Raw genomic sequence first — 14,239 nt, 5'->3', positions numbered from 1 at the left:
GCAGGAAGTAAAAGTTGGCTGTTCTATCCCAGGGCACATATGTCTCAGGGTCCCTGCGCATTGTGTTTGATAACTCTGCACATTTTTAGCTCTGGCTTGTCACAGTGTGTTGGTTGGCTGTGGTGGGTGTTCAGGGCTGTGGCTGACAGGGATTACTTGCCCTTGTCAGGCTGTTTGGGCAGATGGTGTGTGTGGTGGGGCTGCTGCTGTACGTCAGGGAGGCCCCTGGGTACCCCTAATCCGTTGGTTGGTTCTCTTTTATCCCCTGTTAGCAGGAGCACAGGTTTCCCTGATCTTAACAGGTGTGAGATATGCAAGTCGTGTACTGCTTTGACAGACAGTGTTCTAGTGAAACTGTGTCAGGAGATTCTCAGGAGCAAAGACAAGAATTTAGTGGTTTATTTCATACCAGTTGAGTTTAATTTTCCTAATTTAATCAAATGTGTTCTTGAGGGCTTCTTAGTGTGTGGGAACCAAGCTATTTTAGAATCAGCAGCAGAGACTCTGCCCATAATACTGTGGTTCCATGGTCAAGGGTGGGGGAGTGAGTGTAAGAATGGCTCTAAAGCTATTGATTCGTGTAAGCTTGCAGTGTGACTTGACTGCTGACCTCTAGTTATCTAGTCCTGCAAGGAGAAATAGGCATTTTTAAAATCTTACATCATGAGGAAGTTTTGACCATTCGTCCTCTTCAGGGAGGCCACGTGTGACGTACGAGTTGTACAAACAGCAGAGTTAGAATCCTGTGTCCCAAACTGTTATCCTGCCCATCTTTTATCAGCTTTTAGGGACTCACAGGGTCACAAGGGTAGTTCTAAAAATGTTGTGTACATTACTCTTGTTTCTGTTCTGATTTCTTTCCTTCTCAGTCCAGTTGGGTGTAAGCCAGACTTGACTTCCTTGTCCATAGTTAAAACCTAGTCCTTTAATTTCAGACATATGAAAACACTTGGATTCTCCTGATTGTTTATGCAGTTTTACAGAAGAAACACCTGAGACTTTGGTACTTTTCAGTTCCAAGTTTGTCATCCCCATTGACACATCTTGCTATTACCTAACAGTAGTTTATATTTAGACCAGATAGAAGGCAAACATTTCTTAGAAAAATAAATATTTTAGTATCAGAAGAGCTACTTGTACAGTCATCTCATGGATGAAGAATAAAACTTCTGTGTCTCAATGACTGTTCAGAATTCTGGATTCTTGTAGGAACCTAAATACTGTGGAGTAGGTCTGAGTAAGGAAAACATGCTATTGTGAAGGTTAAATTAGGGAGGAATTATTTACAGAATCCAGCTAAATTTCCAAATGCAGAACCCCAGTCTATTAATTTATTTCAGCCTTGTTACCTTGTGTCAAAAAGAGTATCTGGAGATAGCTGAGGGCAGAAGTAACAGTGCTATAGTTCTCAAGTGACAATTTCTGTACACCTCAGTAAACAAGGAATGTATTTTTCCAAGAAACAAAAATCCTGTATAGCACACGTTTTCTTCCTGCTGCATGATTTTGTTTGGAGCAATGGCATTGGAGCACAAAATAAAACAAAAACCACCCCAAACTCACCTCCACCCCAAAACAAAGCCCCACCAGGAGCCTTGTGTCTAGCGTATCTAAGTTCACAACAGTGAAACTGCTACCAAAATCAGGTGCCTGACAAGTGGAATGAGCAAACCATAATTTTTTTATGTTCAGAAGTATTTTTGACTGACTGTTTTACTTGCCTAAAACCTCAGCTTCTGCTGACAGATTAGAAACAGTAGCATTAAAATAGTAACTGTTTCTCAGCATCAGACAAACTGTTTTAGAACCTCATTTTAATAACTCATTGTCATACACAAAAATATCTTTTGGAAGAGTGGAATAAGGGCTTTTAACTTCTGTTTCAGGACTCTGAACTAAAGTAAATGTCCTGTGTGTGAAGAAAGCTTTAGGCTGATCAAAACTAGTCTATCACTGTCTTCACTTCAGGTTACTACCCAGCAGGTCTGGCCATGAGAGAGAGAACTAAAGAGCAGTGGCACTGAAGGACACGTGCCAGTCATAGGGGTGTGGAATGCAGAGGGTCAGTGACTGGGGCCATCAGCTGCCCTGACCCTCCTGCAGCCACTGGCACGGGCCCTGCCGAGCCCACAGTGGTTCCACAGGGGATTCCTTCACAGCCCAACTCACCCCTGAGGTGCCAATGCCATGTGCCACCCCCACCAGTGACAAAGAGCTGAGCTGATGGCTCAGCAAGGCCCAGCAGCTGTTGGTTAAACCAGGCCATCACTAACCACTGCTGTGGGCACTTGGGTGCTGCGGAACACGCTGCAGTGCGAGGTGTCCTGCTCTGCCTCTCTGGCAAAGCAAGTGTGTTTGCCACCTAAAGTATTGCAGGTGGTAACTCCACTGTGGTTGAACTTTTGTGCTGGGTTGTGAGTGCAAGTGCCTGAGCCATCTGTTGTGTTTTTTTCAGACCAAAAGAGGAGAGAACAACCAGAGCAGCTCCAGAAGAGAAATATGATAGAAAGGAGAGGTGGCAATATTTTAAATCACTGTAGCTGGATTCACCAAACTTCATCTGTCAGGTCTCTTATGCAAGGCCTTTCTAAGTGAAATTTGTGGAAATGTGGAATAGTGTTGTTTTGTGTAGATTTTGCACTTCTGCAGATAAATGTTAATGTGACGAGATGTTCCTTGTTGTCAAACAATACTGATGCAAGAATATCCAAAATATTTGTTGTCAGGGCCTGGATTCTGCCTTAGTTACCTCGAGTTAGCTGATGTTCTTGTGGGACTTCTCCATTATTTTTCAGTGGTCTTGGGAGTCTGGTAAAGGTCGAGTGGAAGCTGACAAATGTTCCATTTTTCAAGACAGGTAGCAAGGAAGACCCTTGTTATTACAGGCCTGTTGGTCTCACTTCAGTGCCTGGTAAAATTACAGAGAAGGTTATTCTGGGAGCTGTTGAAAAACACCTGAGAGGCAATGCAGTCATTGGCTACAGCCAGCACAGGTTCATGAGGGGAATGTCCTGCTTAAGCAACTTAATTTCCTCTTATGCCAAGGTAACCCAAGGTGAGAAAGTAGATGTGGTTTTATTTTTAGCAAAGCTTTTGCTACTGTCTCTCCCAGTATCCATCCGGGCAAAATGTCCAGCACACTGCTGGAGAGGTCCATCATACACTGCGTGAGCAACTGGCTAACAGGTCAGGCTCAAAGAGGATTGGTAAATGGGGTTACACCAAGCTGGTGCCAGTCACCAGTGGGGTTCCTCAGGGCTTATCTTTGGGGCCAGAGCTCCTTAATGCTTTTAGAAATGACCTGGGCACAGGAGTCAAATGGATGTTCAGTTTGCTGACAGTACTGAACGAGGAGGAGCTGTGAACTCACTCAACGTCCAAGAGGTCTCACAGATGGCTGAATAAGCTGGAGAGCTGGGCAATTGCCAAGTGTGTGATTTAACAAAAGCAAGTGCAGAATTCTCCACCTGGGATGGGATAATCCTTGTTGTATGTACTATCTGGGGGATGAGAGGCTGGAGAGCAGCCCTGTGGAAAGAGATCTGAGGGTTTGGGTCAATGGCAAGTTGAGTATGGGTCAGCAGTGTGCCCTGGCAGGCAGGAGGGCCAAGCATGGCCTGGGGTGCATCAGGCACAGCATCATGAGCTGATCAGGGAGGTGACTGTTCCACTGTGCACTAGTGCAGCCTCACCTTGAGTCCTGTGGGCCGGTTTTGTGCCTGTCTCTAAAAAGGGCATCAAAATACAGTGTTTCCAGAGGAATGGTGAAAGGTGGTGAAAGACCTTGAGGACAAAACTTAGGAGAAGCAGCTGAGGTCACTTGGTTTGTTCAGCCTGGAGAAGAGAAGGCTGAGAGAGGCCTCATTGCAGTCTGCAGCTTCTTGGAGAGGAGCTGCTGCTGTCCTCTTTAAGGTGACCAGTGATAGAAGATGAGGAAAGAGAATGGAGCTGCATCAGGGGAAGTTCAGGCTGGACATTAGGAAAATAGGCTTCATTGAGAGGGTGGTTGGTCACTGGAACAGGCTTCCCAGGGGAGTGTTCACAGTATCAAGTGTGCCAGAGGCCAAGGAGTGTCTGAACAACACTTTTAGCCATATGGTTTAGTTTTAGGTCGTCCTGTGAGGAGCTGGGAGTTGGACTTGATGATCCTTATGGGTCCCTTCCAACTGGAGGTATTCTGTGATTCTAGTCTAAAAGGAATGTAACTACATGTAATGTAGCTGGGATTACTTTAAAAGCAGAATTTGGCAGATAGTTGATACTGATTGTTTAAAAACAGCCCAGAAATCTGTAGTGCTTGTTTACAGTTTTTGCCTAGGTTTTTGTAGAGTTGGCTGAAGATACAGGACATCCTCACTACATTGTCATGAGTTTCTATTCCCTCTACTTCGAGCAGTATAGTAGGCAACCATTTTTAAACAGTTCTGTTTGCTTAAAGTATTTTTCATAAGCACTTTACGTTGTGATTTGTCAGGCGATTCAGGACTGACCCTGACAACTGTGGCAGTTCTCGCCCTGCCCTGGTGCAGCTGAAGTCACTCTTACTCCCATCAGAAGTACAGAGTGTTATCACTAAGCAAACCAGTAGTACAGCATTTCTAGTGCTCCTTGCATCTTCCTTGTAACAGTCCTTGAATCGGCTGCTTTGCTCTTTCCTAGGTACCGCAGTGAGAAGATGACGATGAGCTACACAGAGTACCTTGCCCATCGTCAGCATCATCACTTCCAAAATGGCATTGGGCACCCCCTTCCACCATACAACCATTATTCCTGACACTGAGCCGCATGACCAGTCACTGGACCTCTCTGCAGACCTCTTCCCAGGAGACCCTGCCCCTTCTTGGTCTAGCTATCTCTATTACTGTACCATTTTATGATGATAGTTTCCGTTGCCATGTTGGAGCTTCTTAGTTGGTTCAGCTCATCATGGCAACGGGAGGGAAAACTGCATTACTACAAAGATCCCATACTTTTTTATTATCGATTCACTGCAGATTTTTTTGCAGCATATACCCTTGGGTTTTTTTATGAAAATTTAAATTTCTACTTCATTAACATTGAATTATATCAATCAAGGCTTTCTGTGACTGTGGATGGAAGGAAGAGTTCAAGGATTGCAGTTAGGGATGCTTTGCTTGGCAAAAAGGCATTCACAGCTTTTGCATTCATAGGTGTGACAGGGAATGAAACATATCAAGATTCAGGTATTAAAGTAGACAATTAATTGCATTTTCATAACCTTCTTAATAATGTGTGTACAATATCTCACCCTCACAGTAAAGATTCCATGTAGCTTTATACATGATCTTCAGACCCAGCACGTCAGCCGGAGCGTCAGGGCTGGCACTCAGAATGCTTTTTTGGATGAAGAGAAGCGATTACGTGTCCAGCGAGAGGTGATGGTAACATGGCAGCATTTTCAGATCCAAGTGGCCTAATTGATAGGGCATGACATAATCCAGCAGGCTCCCAGACCCCTCTGTCTCCCGTTCTGCGCTGGGAATCGCGGGCGACACGGCCCTGTCAGGACTAGTCATTATAATGCATTTGGAATGAGACGATGCCTTTCTGATGACTCAAATTAGGAGTGACATTTGTTTTCTAAAAGCAGATTGGTGAGTAGCAGATGTCATATTAGGAAGAAAATGGATTTAGATTTTAGTGCCTTTGACTATAACGTAACTATATACTTATATATAAAATTCTTAGGGAACATATAGTGGATACTCCAGATGTTCTGGCAAACCCTGTGGAGGCTGCTCTGCCATCAGGGTTTGAACTTCTTCTTTCTTTCAAGTGAGATTTTTTTAATAGCAAACTCCTTTTGGAAAAGAGAAATCCCTGTTTTGTTCTTTCATCTGCTCTTTATCGAGTCATGAATAGTTAGTCCAAGTTAACTATTGTTTAAGAAAAGAGAAGAGACTGTTGTGAGACAGCCAGGACAAGTATGCCATAATGTCACATGTTTTCATCTATTGCAGGAATAGTGCTTGAGAGCTGTAAGTACTGTGTAATAATTCTGATACCCAACACACAGTAGAAGAAAGAAAACCGATTGGAACTTTTTCCTGCTGTAAGAATAGGATTTAGTAAAAGGTATGTGTGGTATATTTGCAAGCCCAGTCGATGGCAGGAGCTCGCTCCTTCCTCCTGTGCCTGCAGAACTCCCACTGCTGCCTGCTGCAGCTCAGTGCGTGTTCTAGGGGATAACAGGCTGTCACAGGAAAGACCTTCCTAATCTGCGTGAGCCAACCACAGCAAGCAGAAATTCCAGTTACTTCGAATAATGAATGTTTGTAAATACATAGAGATATGAAATTCAAATAGATAAAAATCCATTAAAGTTTAGTTGTTTAAAAGAATTTGACTAACTGTGAAAAATTAGGGTTTCAGAACCTAAGGTAAGGATAAATTATGCTCATCCCTTATGCGAGGTAGCTCTGCCACTTAATTTCTATGGAGGTTCTTGTAGAAGGTCTTAGGTATTCCTTCATCCACAGCATTGATGTCCAAATATTACCATTTTCAGTTGCGATGCCTTAATTTATAAAAGCAGAGGGCCTGAGATTTCAGGAGCCAAGAGATACCAGCCAGAAGCTGCAAAAATGAGTAGATGTTTATACAGAGGCTATTTTGGATGATACTGTTGTTTTGTTTCTATTTGGGGAACACTTTTAGATGGATTAGTCTTCAAGTGGAAATGTGAACAAGTGGCTACCTGATAAGAGTTGTGTTGGTTTTTTTTCTTGCCCTTATAGGGAACCTGAGCACAAACTGAATCATTCTGCTGCAAAAAAAAAAAAAAAAAAGTCATCCAGCCCCATCTTTATCTGTCATCTCGTTACAGCTCGCTCGTGCTTCTGCATGAGCTCATTGTTAGAAGTTTTTTAAAAAGATCTATTATATATAAAAATATATATGTATTGAAAGGTGCTAATCAACCTCAAGAAGGTCACGTGACTGGTCATGCGGATCTAAAATCATATCAGATTTTTTAAAAAATCTTCGATATATGCAGATGTTATACAGAATTTCTTACCAGTGTAATAATGATATACTGATGAATAAACAATCCTGCAGGTTTTTAAGGACAAGGTCAGCAATACTTCCCACCATGGCTTGGGGGAGAAAAGGATAGTTTTGTCTCCTTTTTGTATACAGCATAATGCACAATGCATTTTTGTCTATCTCTTAGTAGCTGTTGCTTACAAATATAGTTCAAGGGTGTTATACAAACTGTCAAGGTGTGCGGTGAACCGAGCTCATGCCAGGCCCTTCTGGACCAGAGTTTTGTATCACTAACTGAAAAACTGTTAGAGAGTCTGTGGTCAATCAGATTGTATGATTTCTTTTTCTAACGATTGGAATAATCAGTCTACCTACAGTGTTTCTAGGACACCTACCTCCTCGGCACGCGCGTGCTGGACTGCTGCCGATGGTTTCCTCGTACCAAACGCGCAGCTCACTGTGACATGCACTGGCACAGATAGCTCTGTTTGCTTAAAGCTGATCAGTTGCTCTCACCAATGTCTTTGTTATGTTTAGGACCTTTCAGTTGTCTCATTGGGGTTAGCTACAATGTATTTGTTTGCCATTTGGGGTACTTTATAGAAGTTAAGGTACAACCAAGGAGCTTATTTCACTGTTAAGTTGGAATGCTAATTTTTTTACGAGCACTACTCAGTTTGCCTTATTCCATAAAACAAAGAGATTGTTGGGGTTTGGGGGAGGGTTTTTTTTGAGTTTTTTTCATTCTCTTGCTTAATGTTCCTAAAAACCCTGTTCTGTAAACTGAGTTAAGACAACCAAACCGTAGACTTGACATGAAGCTGTTAGCCAGTGGTGCTTCACGTGGCCTTCCTGCCGCGGCGGCACAGCCAGGACACACCTGCTGTTTGTATCTGACCTCCACTTGTCTTCACCCCTGCGGGTTCTTAAATTGTTGTCTGGAGTAGGTTACATCTCTTATGTGTGTTAGATCGAACCAAAGAAGCCTCCAGCCATGCCCAGATGCTGCTCCTAAAGCCTGCCTTCCAGTCCTTACAAAATCCCTGCAGGATTAAATGTGTTAACTTTTTTATTTTTGTACAGTTTCTAACTGATTTTTGCTAGTGATGTTAATTGAATTAAGTTTATTTGGGGAGCCTGAACGTCTCCTCCATTTAAATAAACTGGTGACTTTCCTTTTATGTTAAAAAAAGAGAAAAGCTTAAAAAAAAAAAAAAAAGAAACCCAAAGTGTGCCTCTCAGATTTAAGGGTTTCTGGTTACATTTATTCTTAAGACCAGCAATGATTCTTTATATACAAAGATATGTTTTCCTCGTTTTTTATTACTGTTAAAGAAAAAAATGAAAAAGAAAAACCTCTTTCTTTGCTCTGGACCCAGTAATTGTGCTGGTACATAAACGCACTGAGAAAACAAACTTTTGTTTGAAACTTTTGTAACAACTTATGACTGTTTTTGTATATCAAAGTTGATTCTTTTCAAGATATTTGGATCTAGTTTCTAAGTTATTTTAGTGTTTTATATGTTACAAAAAAAAAAAATTACTTTAAATTGTTCACCAGCATCTTGAGTTATCTTCAATGCCATGGTGACACAGCAGGCTCAGAGCTACCTGGAGTAGCTTGTAAGGCCTCAGTCTTCTCCTTCCCTCCTTAGCAACTTGATTGATTACAATAATATCACAGATTACCTGAACCCCCTTCCCTTATAACTAGATCCTCCTTCCTTCCACATTTAATTGCTATTAGTGTGAAGAAACTGTTGAAATGGGCATTTTGGTATAAGTACGGCTTAAAAAGAGAAAAATGAGGAAAAAGACAAAAAAATGCTAGAAGGTTATCTGTGGGTCTGTGAGATAATGGCTGTGGAAAGATATTGTAGTAGTTTTAACACTATTGTTATTACCTTTTAAATCATTTACCCAATAAAATAAGGAAAAAAGAATCACAATTTCTTTTTACGTTTCTCTGCTCAATTCTGCGGCTTGGTCAGTGTTTTTATTTAAGCATTTGTACCTAGTGTTCCTGTTAAAGGCTAATGGTGTGTTGGAAATATCTTCCTGGGATTAACTGTGTCTTTACCTTTTGTCTGCAGTGGGAACAGAGTGGGAACAGGTACACACAGCCTTCAGTCCAGCTCAGGAGTCACTAAACATTCCAAGTTGAATCACCATTTATATGAGTCACAGCAGTGTATTTATCAGTATTTTGTATAAATTATCAGTTCAGTTTTATACTTTTTATGTCTAACTTCACACATGGACTTCAGTCTAGGCCTGAGCTCCTTCCTATGAGAGGAAGAAGTGGTTTCAGTCTTCTGAAGCAAAACTTCCTTGGAGAAGCAGTTGTACAGGTATAACCAGTGTATCACCCGCATCACCTATAGCCCGATTGTTCAACAGAATATTGTGGCAAAATACGTGTCAAAGAGTCTCTGTCAAAGCCTCAGGCAGCTGAGGACAAAGCCAAGTACCCAGAGAGGTGAAACTGAGCTGGGAGAACTTTGTTCCCTGAGCCAAATTCTTGGTGCACTAAGATATTTTCTACTGTGCCTGAGTTGAAGGGAGCATGTTTCATCTGTAGCATAATTCCTGAGACAAAGTATTCTATCTCCCTGGAACTCATATCTGATTTTAGAAGGGGGTTTGTTTGCCTTTGACTAATGCAGTATTAATAGCTCTGCTGGCTGTAGATGCAAAGTCTTTGAAAACAAACCAACAGAATCCATGTAACCTTGGGATGTTGAAGGGTGATGCAGCTATTACTCCACTTGCCCTGGCATCATAAATCTTCTTATTAGAAGATTAAAAAACAAACCTGAAGGAAAACCTGCCTGAATTTAGCTTCCATGGCTGTTTTAGTATCATCAGTCTGAACTGGGTAAAACCTACCCAAACCCCTTAGGCCACTGAGATGCAGAACTACTTCCTACCCAGTTTCCCACTCCTCTCTCTACCTTAGCTCTGTAGTTATCACACTGTAAAGCTCAAACTAACAGCATTGAGGGTGTTTCAGAGGTGGAAATGCTTATTCTTACATACTTGTTGGTATTAAACAATGAAAGGCTGATTTCCAATTAGTTATAGAGAGCTGCAGAGAATAATTAGCAGTGCCTCAAAAGGGAAATTGCTTGCCTGGTTCATCTCAGGCTGCCACACAGCACTTCACACTGCATTTCTACTTAGGCTGTTACATCAGTCTTTATACTGTTCCAGAGAAATTAAACTGGAGAGTTGATTCTGTTCCCCAGCTGTGGGAAAAATTGAGCCCTCTACAGTGCATGTATAATCATACAGGTGGGCATATGCAGTAACTTCTTTTTCCAGGAACAGTATTTGCCATGCCTTTCACCAGGGAAATAACCTGCTTGTCTGAGCTTTACTGAGTCACAACATCATTGCAGTCTAGTTACATGTATTTTTACTTACATTCAGAAACACTTCCAAAGTGCATCACAGCTACTCTGCCATCGCCTGTGGGGTGAGGCTGTCTGAGTTCAGTACTGCAGCTGCCACAACAGCTTCTGAACAGAGGTGTGAGCTGAAAACTTCTGTACATGTTCTACCATCTTCCACTAAAGTGCCACAAGACACTGCCAAAGCTAGGTAAGAACCGTGGAGAAAGCATCATCATATGTAAGACTGTTTCCTGAGCTCTGCCTGAAAGACAGGGACAAGTAATATTTCAACACTGATTAAAGGATTTATGACCTAGTGAGCTCTGCCAGTCAGCTCAGGCTGTTGACTGACAGGTGACAGGCACAGGTCATACTTAAAATTTCCAGAAATCCCAGCAACCATTGTTCTCCCAGAAACTGCTCTGTGACAGCATCAGGCAGTACAGACTGTTTCAGACAAGAGTCTCCACAGTCTCCCCTGATTTGATGATTAGCTAATATTAAGTGCCTCTGTGACTCATAACTGTTAATATTACAAATTGAAGTGGAAAGTCAACTTTGCTTTTCCTACCTACTTATAAAAAGCGAGACAGACTCCAGGCCTAGCACAGTTAGAATGATAACAACACTGCAGTATCCATTAAAATGCATTTATTTAATTCAAAGGTTTAACAACTATTTGCCCAATGCTCTGGACTTAGGGCACAACAACCAAAAAAACCCATCAGACCAGAATACAAAAACAAGTACACAAATTACCCCATATTTGTAAATGTAACCTCATAACCAAGGCTTAGCACATTAAAAAGTTTACAAAATTTATAACACTCTTACAAATTATTCAGAACAGCATATGTGGCAGTTGAGCCCATCCATATCCATCCTTGCCCTTGCCAAGCCATTCTGTGCTTGGATAATGCCATGCTTGAACTAGAGGGTGGGATACAAACCTGCAAGTTTCCCAAGACCCTTCTGTGCTCCATCACAACGTGGAACAGCTCCAGCTCCCTGGCCCAGCGTGGCTGGGGACTGCAGGGGGTATGCTCACTGCTCTGCCTGCTGCGTCCTCTGCAGCACTGGGATGATGACTCAGTAAATGCAGACATATTTTAAAAAGTACAAAATTGACCCTGAAGAAAAATAAAATTATTTATAAAACAGCTTGGCTTTGACTAAGCTACACACTAACAGCTGCGAGACTGATATACAGCAATATCACTTAAGAGTACGAGATCACAAAAATCAACAGATTTGAGTCTTGTCACTGTAGAACTGAAATCCTCAAAGCTCACCTGTCTGCCTGCAGGAACCTCATGCCTCCCACCAGGGCTGACACATCCTCTTTCTGGCTTTTGGCCTTTTCAGAGCTTTGTTAACTATTAGGACTAATTTAATTCCTAATAATCCACCTCAAGTGAAACAATTGCAACACTGAGAACAGCACAACTATTTTCGATTAGCTATAGATGCATAGAGAACAAATGCTTCTGGTTTAGATGCAAGACTTAACTTAGGACATAGAAGTACAGTCATTTAACACTTGCAAATAGCCATTTCTGCAAGAAAAATACAATTAGGCTTTACAAAATATTATCAAATACACAGAGATATCAAAACCCTGACTGTGGCCAGAAGCAGAAATCTACAATTGGGTACTCTCTAACCTTAAGGTTTGCAAATGGACTGACTTTTCCTGTCTCCCAAACTCAGCAAGGCAGCAGCTGCTCAAGCACATGTAGGCTTTGCTTATGAGCAGTGTCTCTGAACCATAAGAAGCTGAACCAAAACCAGCTCCAGGTGCGTGTTCACAGCCTGTGGCTTTGCATCGATTTACACTCACATGGGCAAGAGCTGTTCCTTCTCACCCTACAAAAGAAACAAGATGCAAATTTTCCTTTGGTACTTAAATAAGAGGAAGTCAAACAAACAGAGCTCAAACACTGTGTGCAGTGTCTGAACCCTTGGAAAAATAGCACTGCATGGATCCCATACAGGTGAAGCTGTGGCACAAGGTGGGTGTAGAATTATTACTGGCTGATTTCTCTGCTTTGGAGGGCTACTTACTCTAAGGCTGCATAAACAAACACATCAGTAAACAAATCTGTTATGGTTAATAATGCTTTGTTTATGGGTACATTTGGAAGGAAATTCAGCCACTCCCTGGCAGCAGGAGTCATCAATTTCACTGCTCCTTGTTTCTTTTGAAGTGCCTACAGTACTGAAAATTAGAGGGCTCTGCTCAGACCCCTTAATACACACCAGTGTCTCTGAATGGTAGGCAGCAGCACTGCACAAGAATTTTTTCTGGTATTGTGCCTGACTTGCTCATGGACAGCAAATCAGCCCATTCTGGGGTGAGATTTTACAATCAGCTTCAGCTGCTGGGAATGGTCTGGCTGTGCTGCCCAACTCCTGCTCTGCTCCACAGCTGTTGCTAATGCTGCCATAACCCTTAGTGCCATGACAAAGGATTTGGGCACATTTGACCAGAAGGAGCAGTACAACCCTTTCAATTGTACATTGCACTGTAAAATCTCATCACCAGGTACTGGGCAACAGCTTCAAGTTATCTTGACATAGATTGTGTGCGTAATACCCCAGGAGATAATGCAATTAGCTCCCAAGAACAGCAGTAGAGTTTTGCTCTTTCATTTCCAGCATAAATAAGCATAAAAGCGACCGAAGAAATCATCTGTATAGTGTAATTGCCTATAAAATAAACCATTCAGGGAAAAGAAAATCAGCCTCTGCCAGGGAAGAGCAACAAAAAACTGCTACAGAGATGAAGTGTTCTGCTTTTTCATTCTTTCCCATATCCTGCACATGGAACAAACTCTGGCTGATGCATATTCCCAACAGATACCAACGACAGATGGGGAATAAAGGATGTGAAGTTCCACAACATTAGTTTGAAGAGTTTGTTCCCTTTTTGCTCCCATTCTGACCTGTCCTTCCCCTGCTGTGGAACCTCTCTCAGCTATGCTGATGCAGTTTCTTGTGTTGCCACACCACAAAACCAACATGAAATACTAAGTTTTAAAATCACCCAAAAAGGGGCACAGGGAGGGAGGGGATAATTTAACTTTTGGGCCTGTCACTACAGGAGAGACCCTGAGGTGCCAGAGCACATCCAAAGCAAAGCAACAGAGCCAAGGAAGGGTCTGGAGTGCAAGTCTTATGAGGAGCAGCTGAGGGAGCTGGAGGGGCTCGGCCTGGACAAAAGGAGGCCCAGGAACCTTGTAACTCTACAACTACCTGGAAGGAGGCTGTAGCCAGGTGGGGACAGGCCTCTTCTCCCAGAAAATAAGCAATGTGACAAGAGGAAACAGCCTCAAGTTGCAGCAGGGAGAATTAGATCACTTATTGGGAAGAATTTCTTCACCCACTGCAGTCACCATCCCTGGAGGGATTTGAAAGACACACAGATGTGGCACCTGGAGACTTGGTTTAGTGGTGGGCCTGGCAGTGTTGGGCTTATGGTTGGTTTGATGATCTTAAAGGTTTTTTCCAACCTAAATTATTCTGTTCTAACTCAAGCAGCTTCACTGATACTGCACAACAGAAAAGAAGCAACATCTTATGTTAAAAAAGGTGAAGGTCTCACTGCCTGCCTTCCCCTCTGACTCCACCTGCAACTCATCCATTCCTTTACTGCAGCTCCAATACTTCTAAAATCCTTACTGAGTGTAATGGTTGGTTTACCTCTCTACTTTTTTGCCGAATCACCTTGTTTAAATCAACTTAAATTGGTATGGAAGAGTTCAACAAGCTGCAGCAGGTGCCCACATGAGGTTTGGAAGGGGAGTACAGGTGTCCCAGTGGCTCTGCCATCAGCC

General features: G+C 42.4%; 1 protein-coding gene across 1 annotated transcript in view; it reads left to right on the top strand.

Annotated features, from left to right (window-relative positions):
- LOC103808305 (AMME syndrome candidate gene 1 protein) overlaps positions 1-4,774 on the top strand; it is a gene marked incomplete at its 5' end in the record, with an annotated part of 38,629 nt that extends 33,855 nt beyond the window's left edge. The window contains one exon of the mRNA XM_009081084.1: positions 4,660-4,774. Coding sequence (XP_009079332.1) covers positions 4,660-4,774 — 115 coding nt within the window. The remainder of the gene's footprint in view (positions 1-4,659) is intronic.
- Positions 4,775-14,239: the final 9,465 nt, after the last annotated feature.

Source organism: Acanthisitta chloris, unplaced genomic scaffold (assembly GCF_000695815.1).
Source record: "Acanthisitta chloris isolate BGI_N310 unplaced genomic scaffold, ASM69581v1 scaffold6988, whole genome shotgun sequence".
Lineage (NCBI taxonomy): Eukaryota > Metazoa > Chordata > Aves > Passeriformes > Acanthisittidae > Acanthisitta > Acanthisitta chloris.
This window is presented reverse-complemented; position numbering and strand designations above follow the sequence as displayed.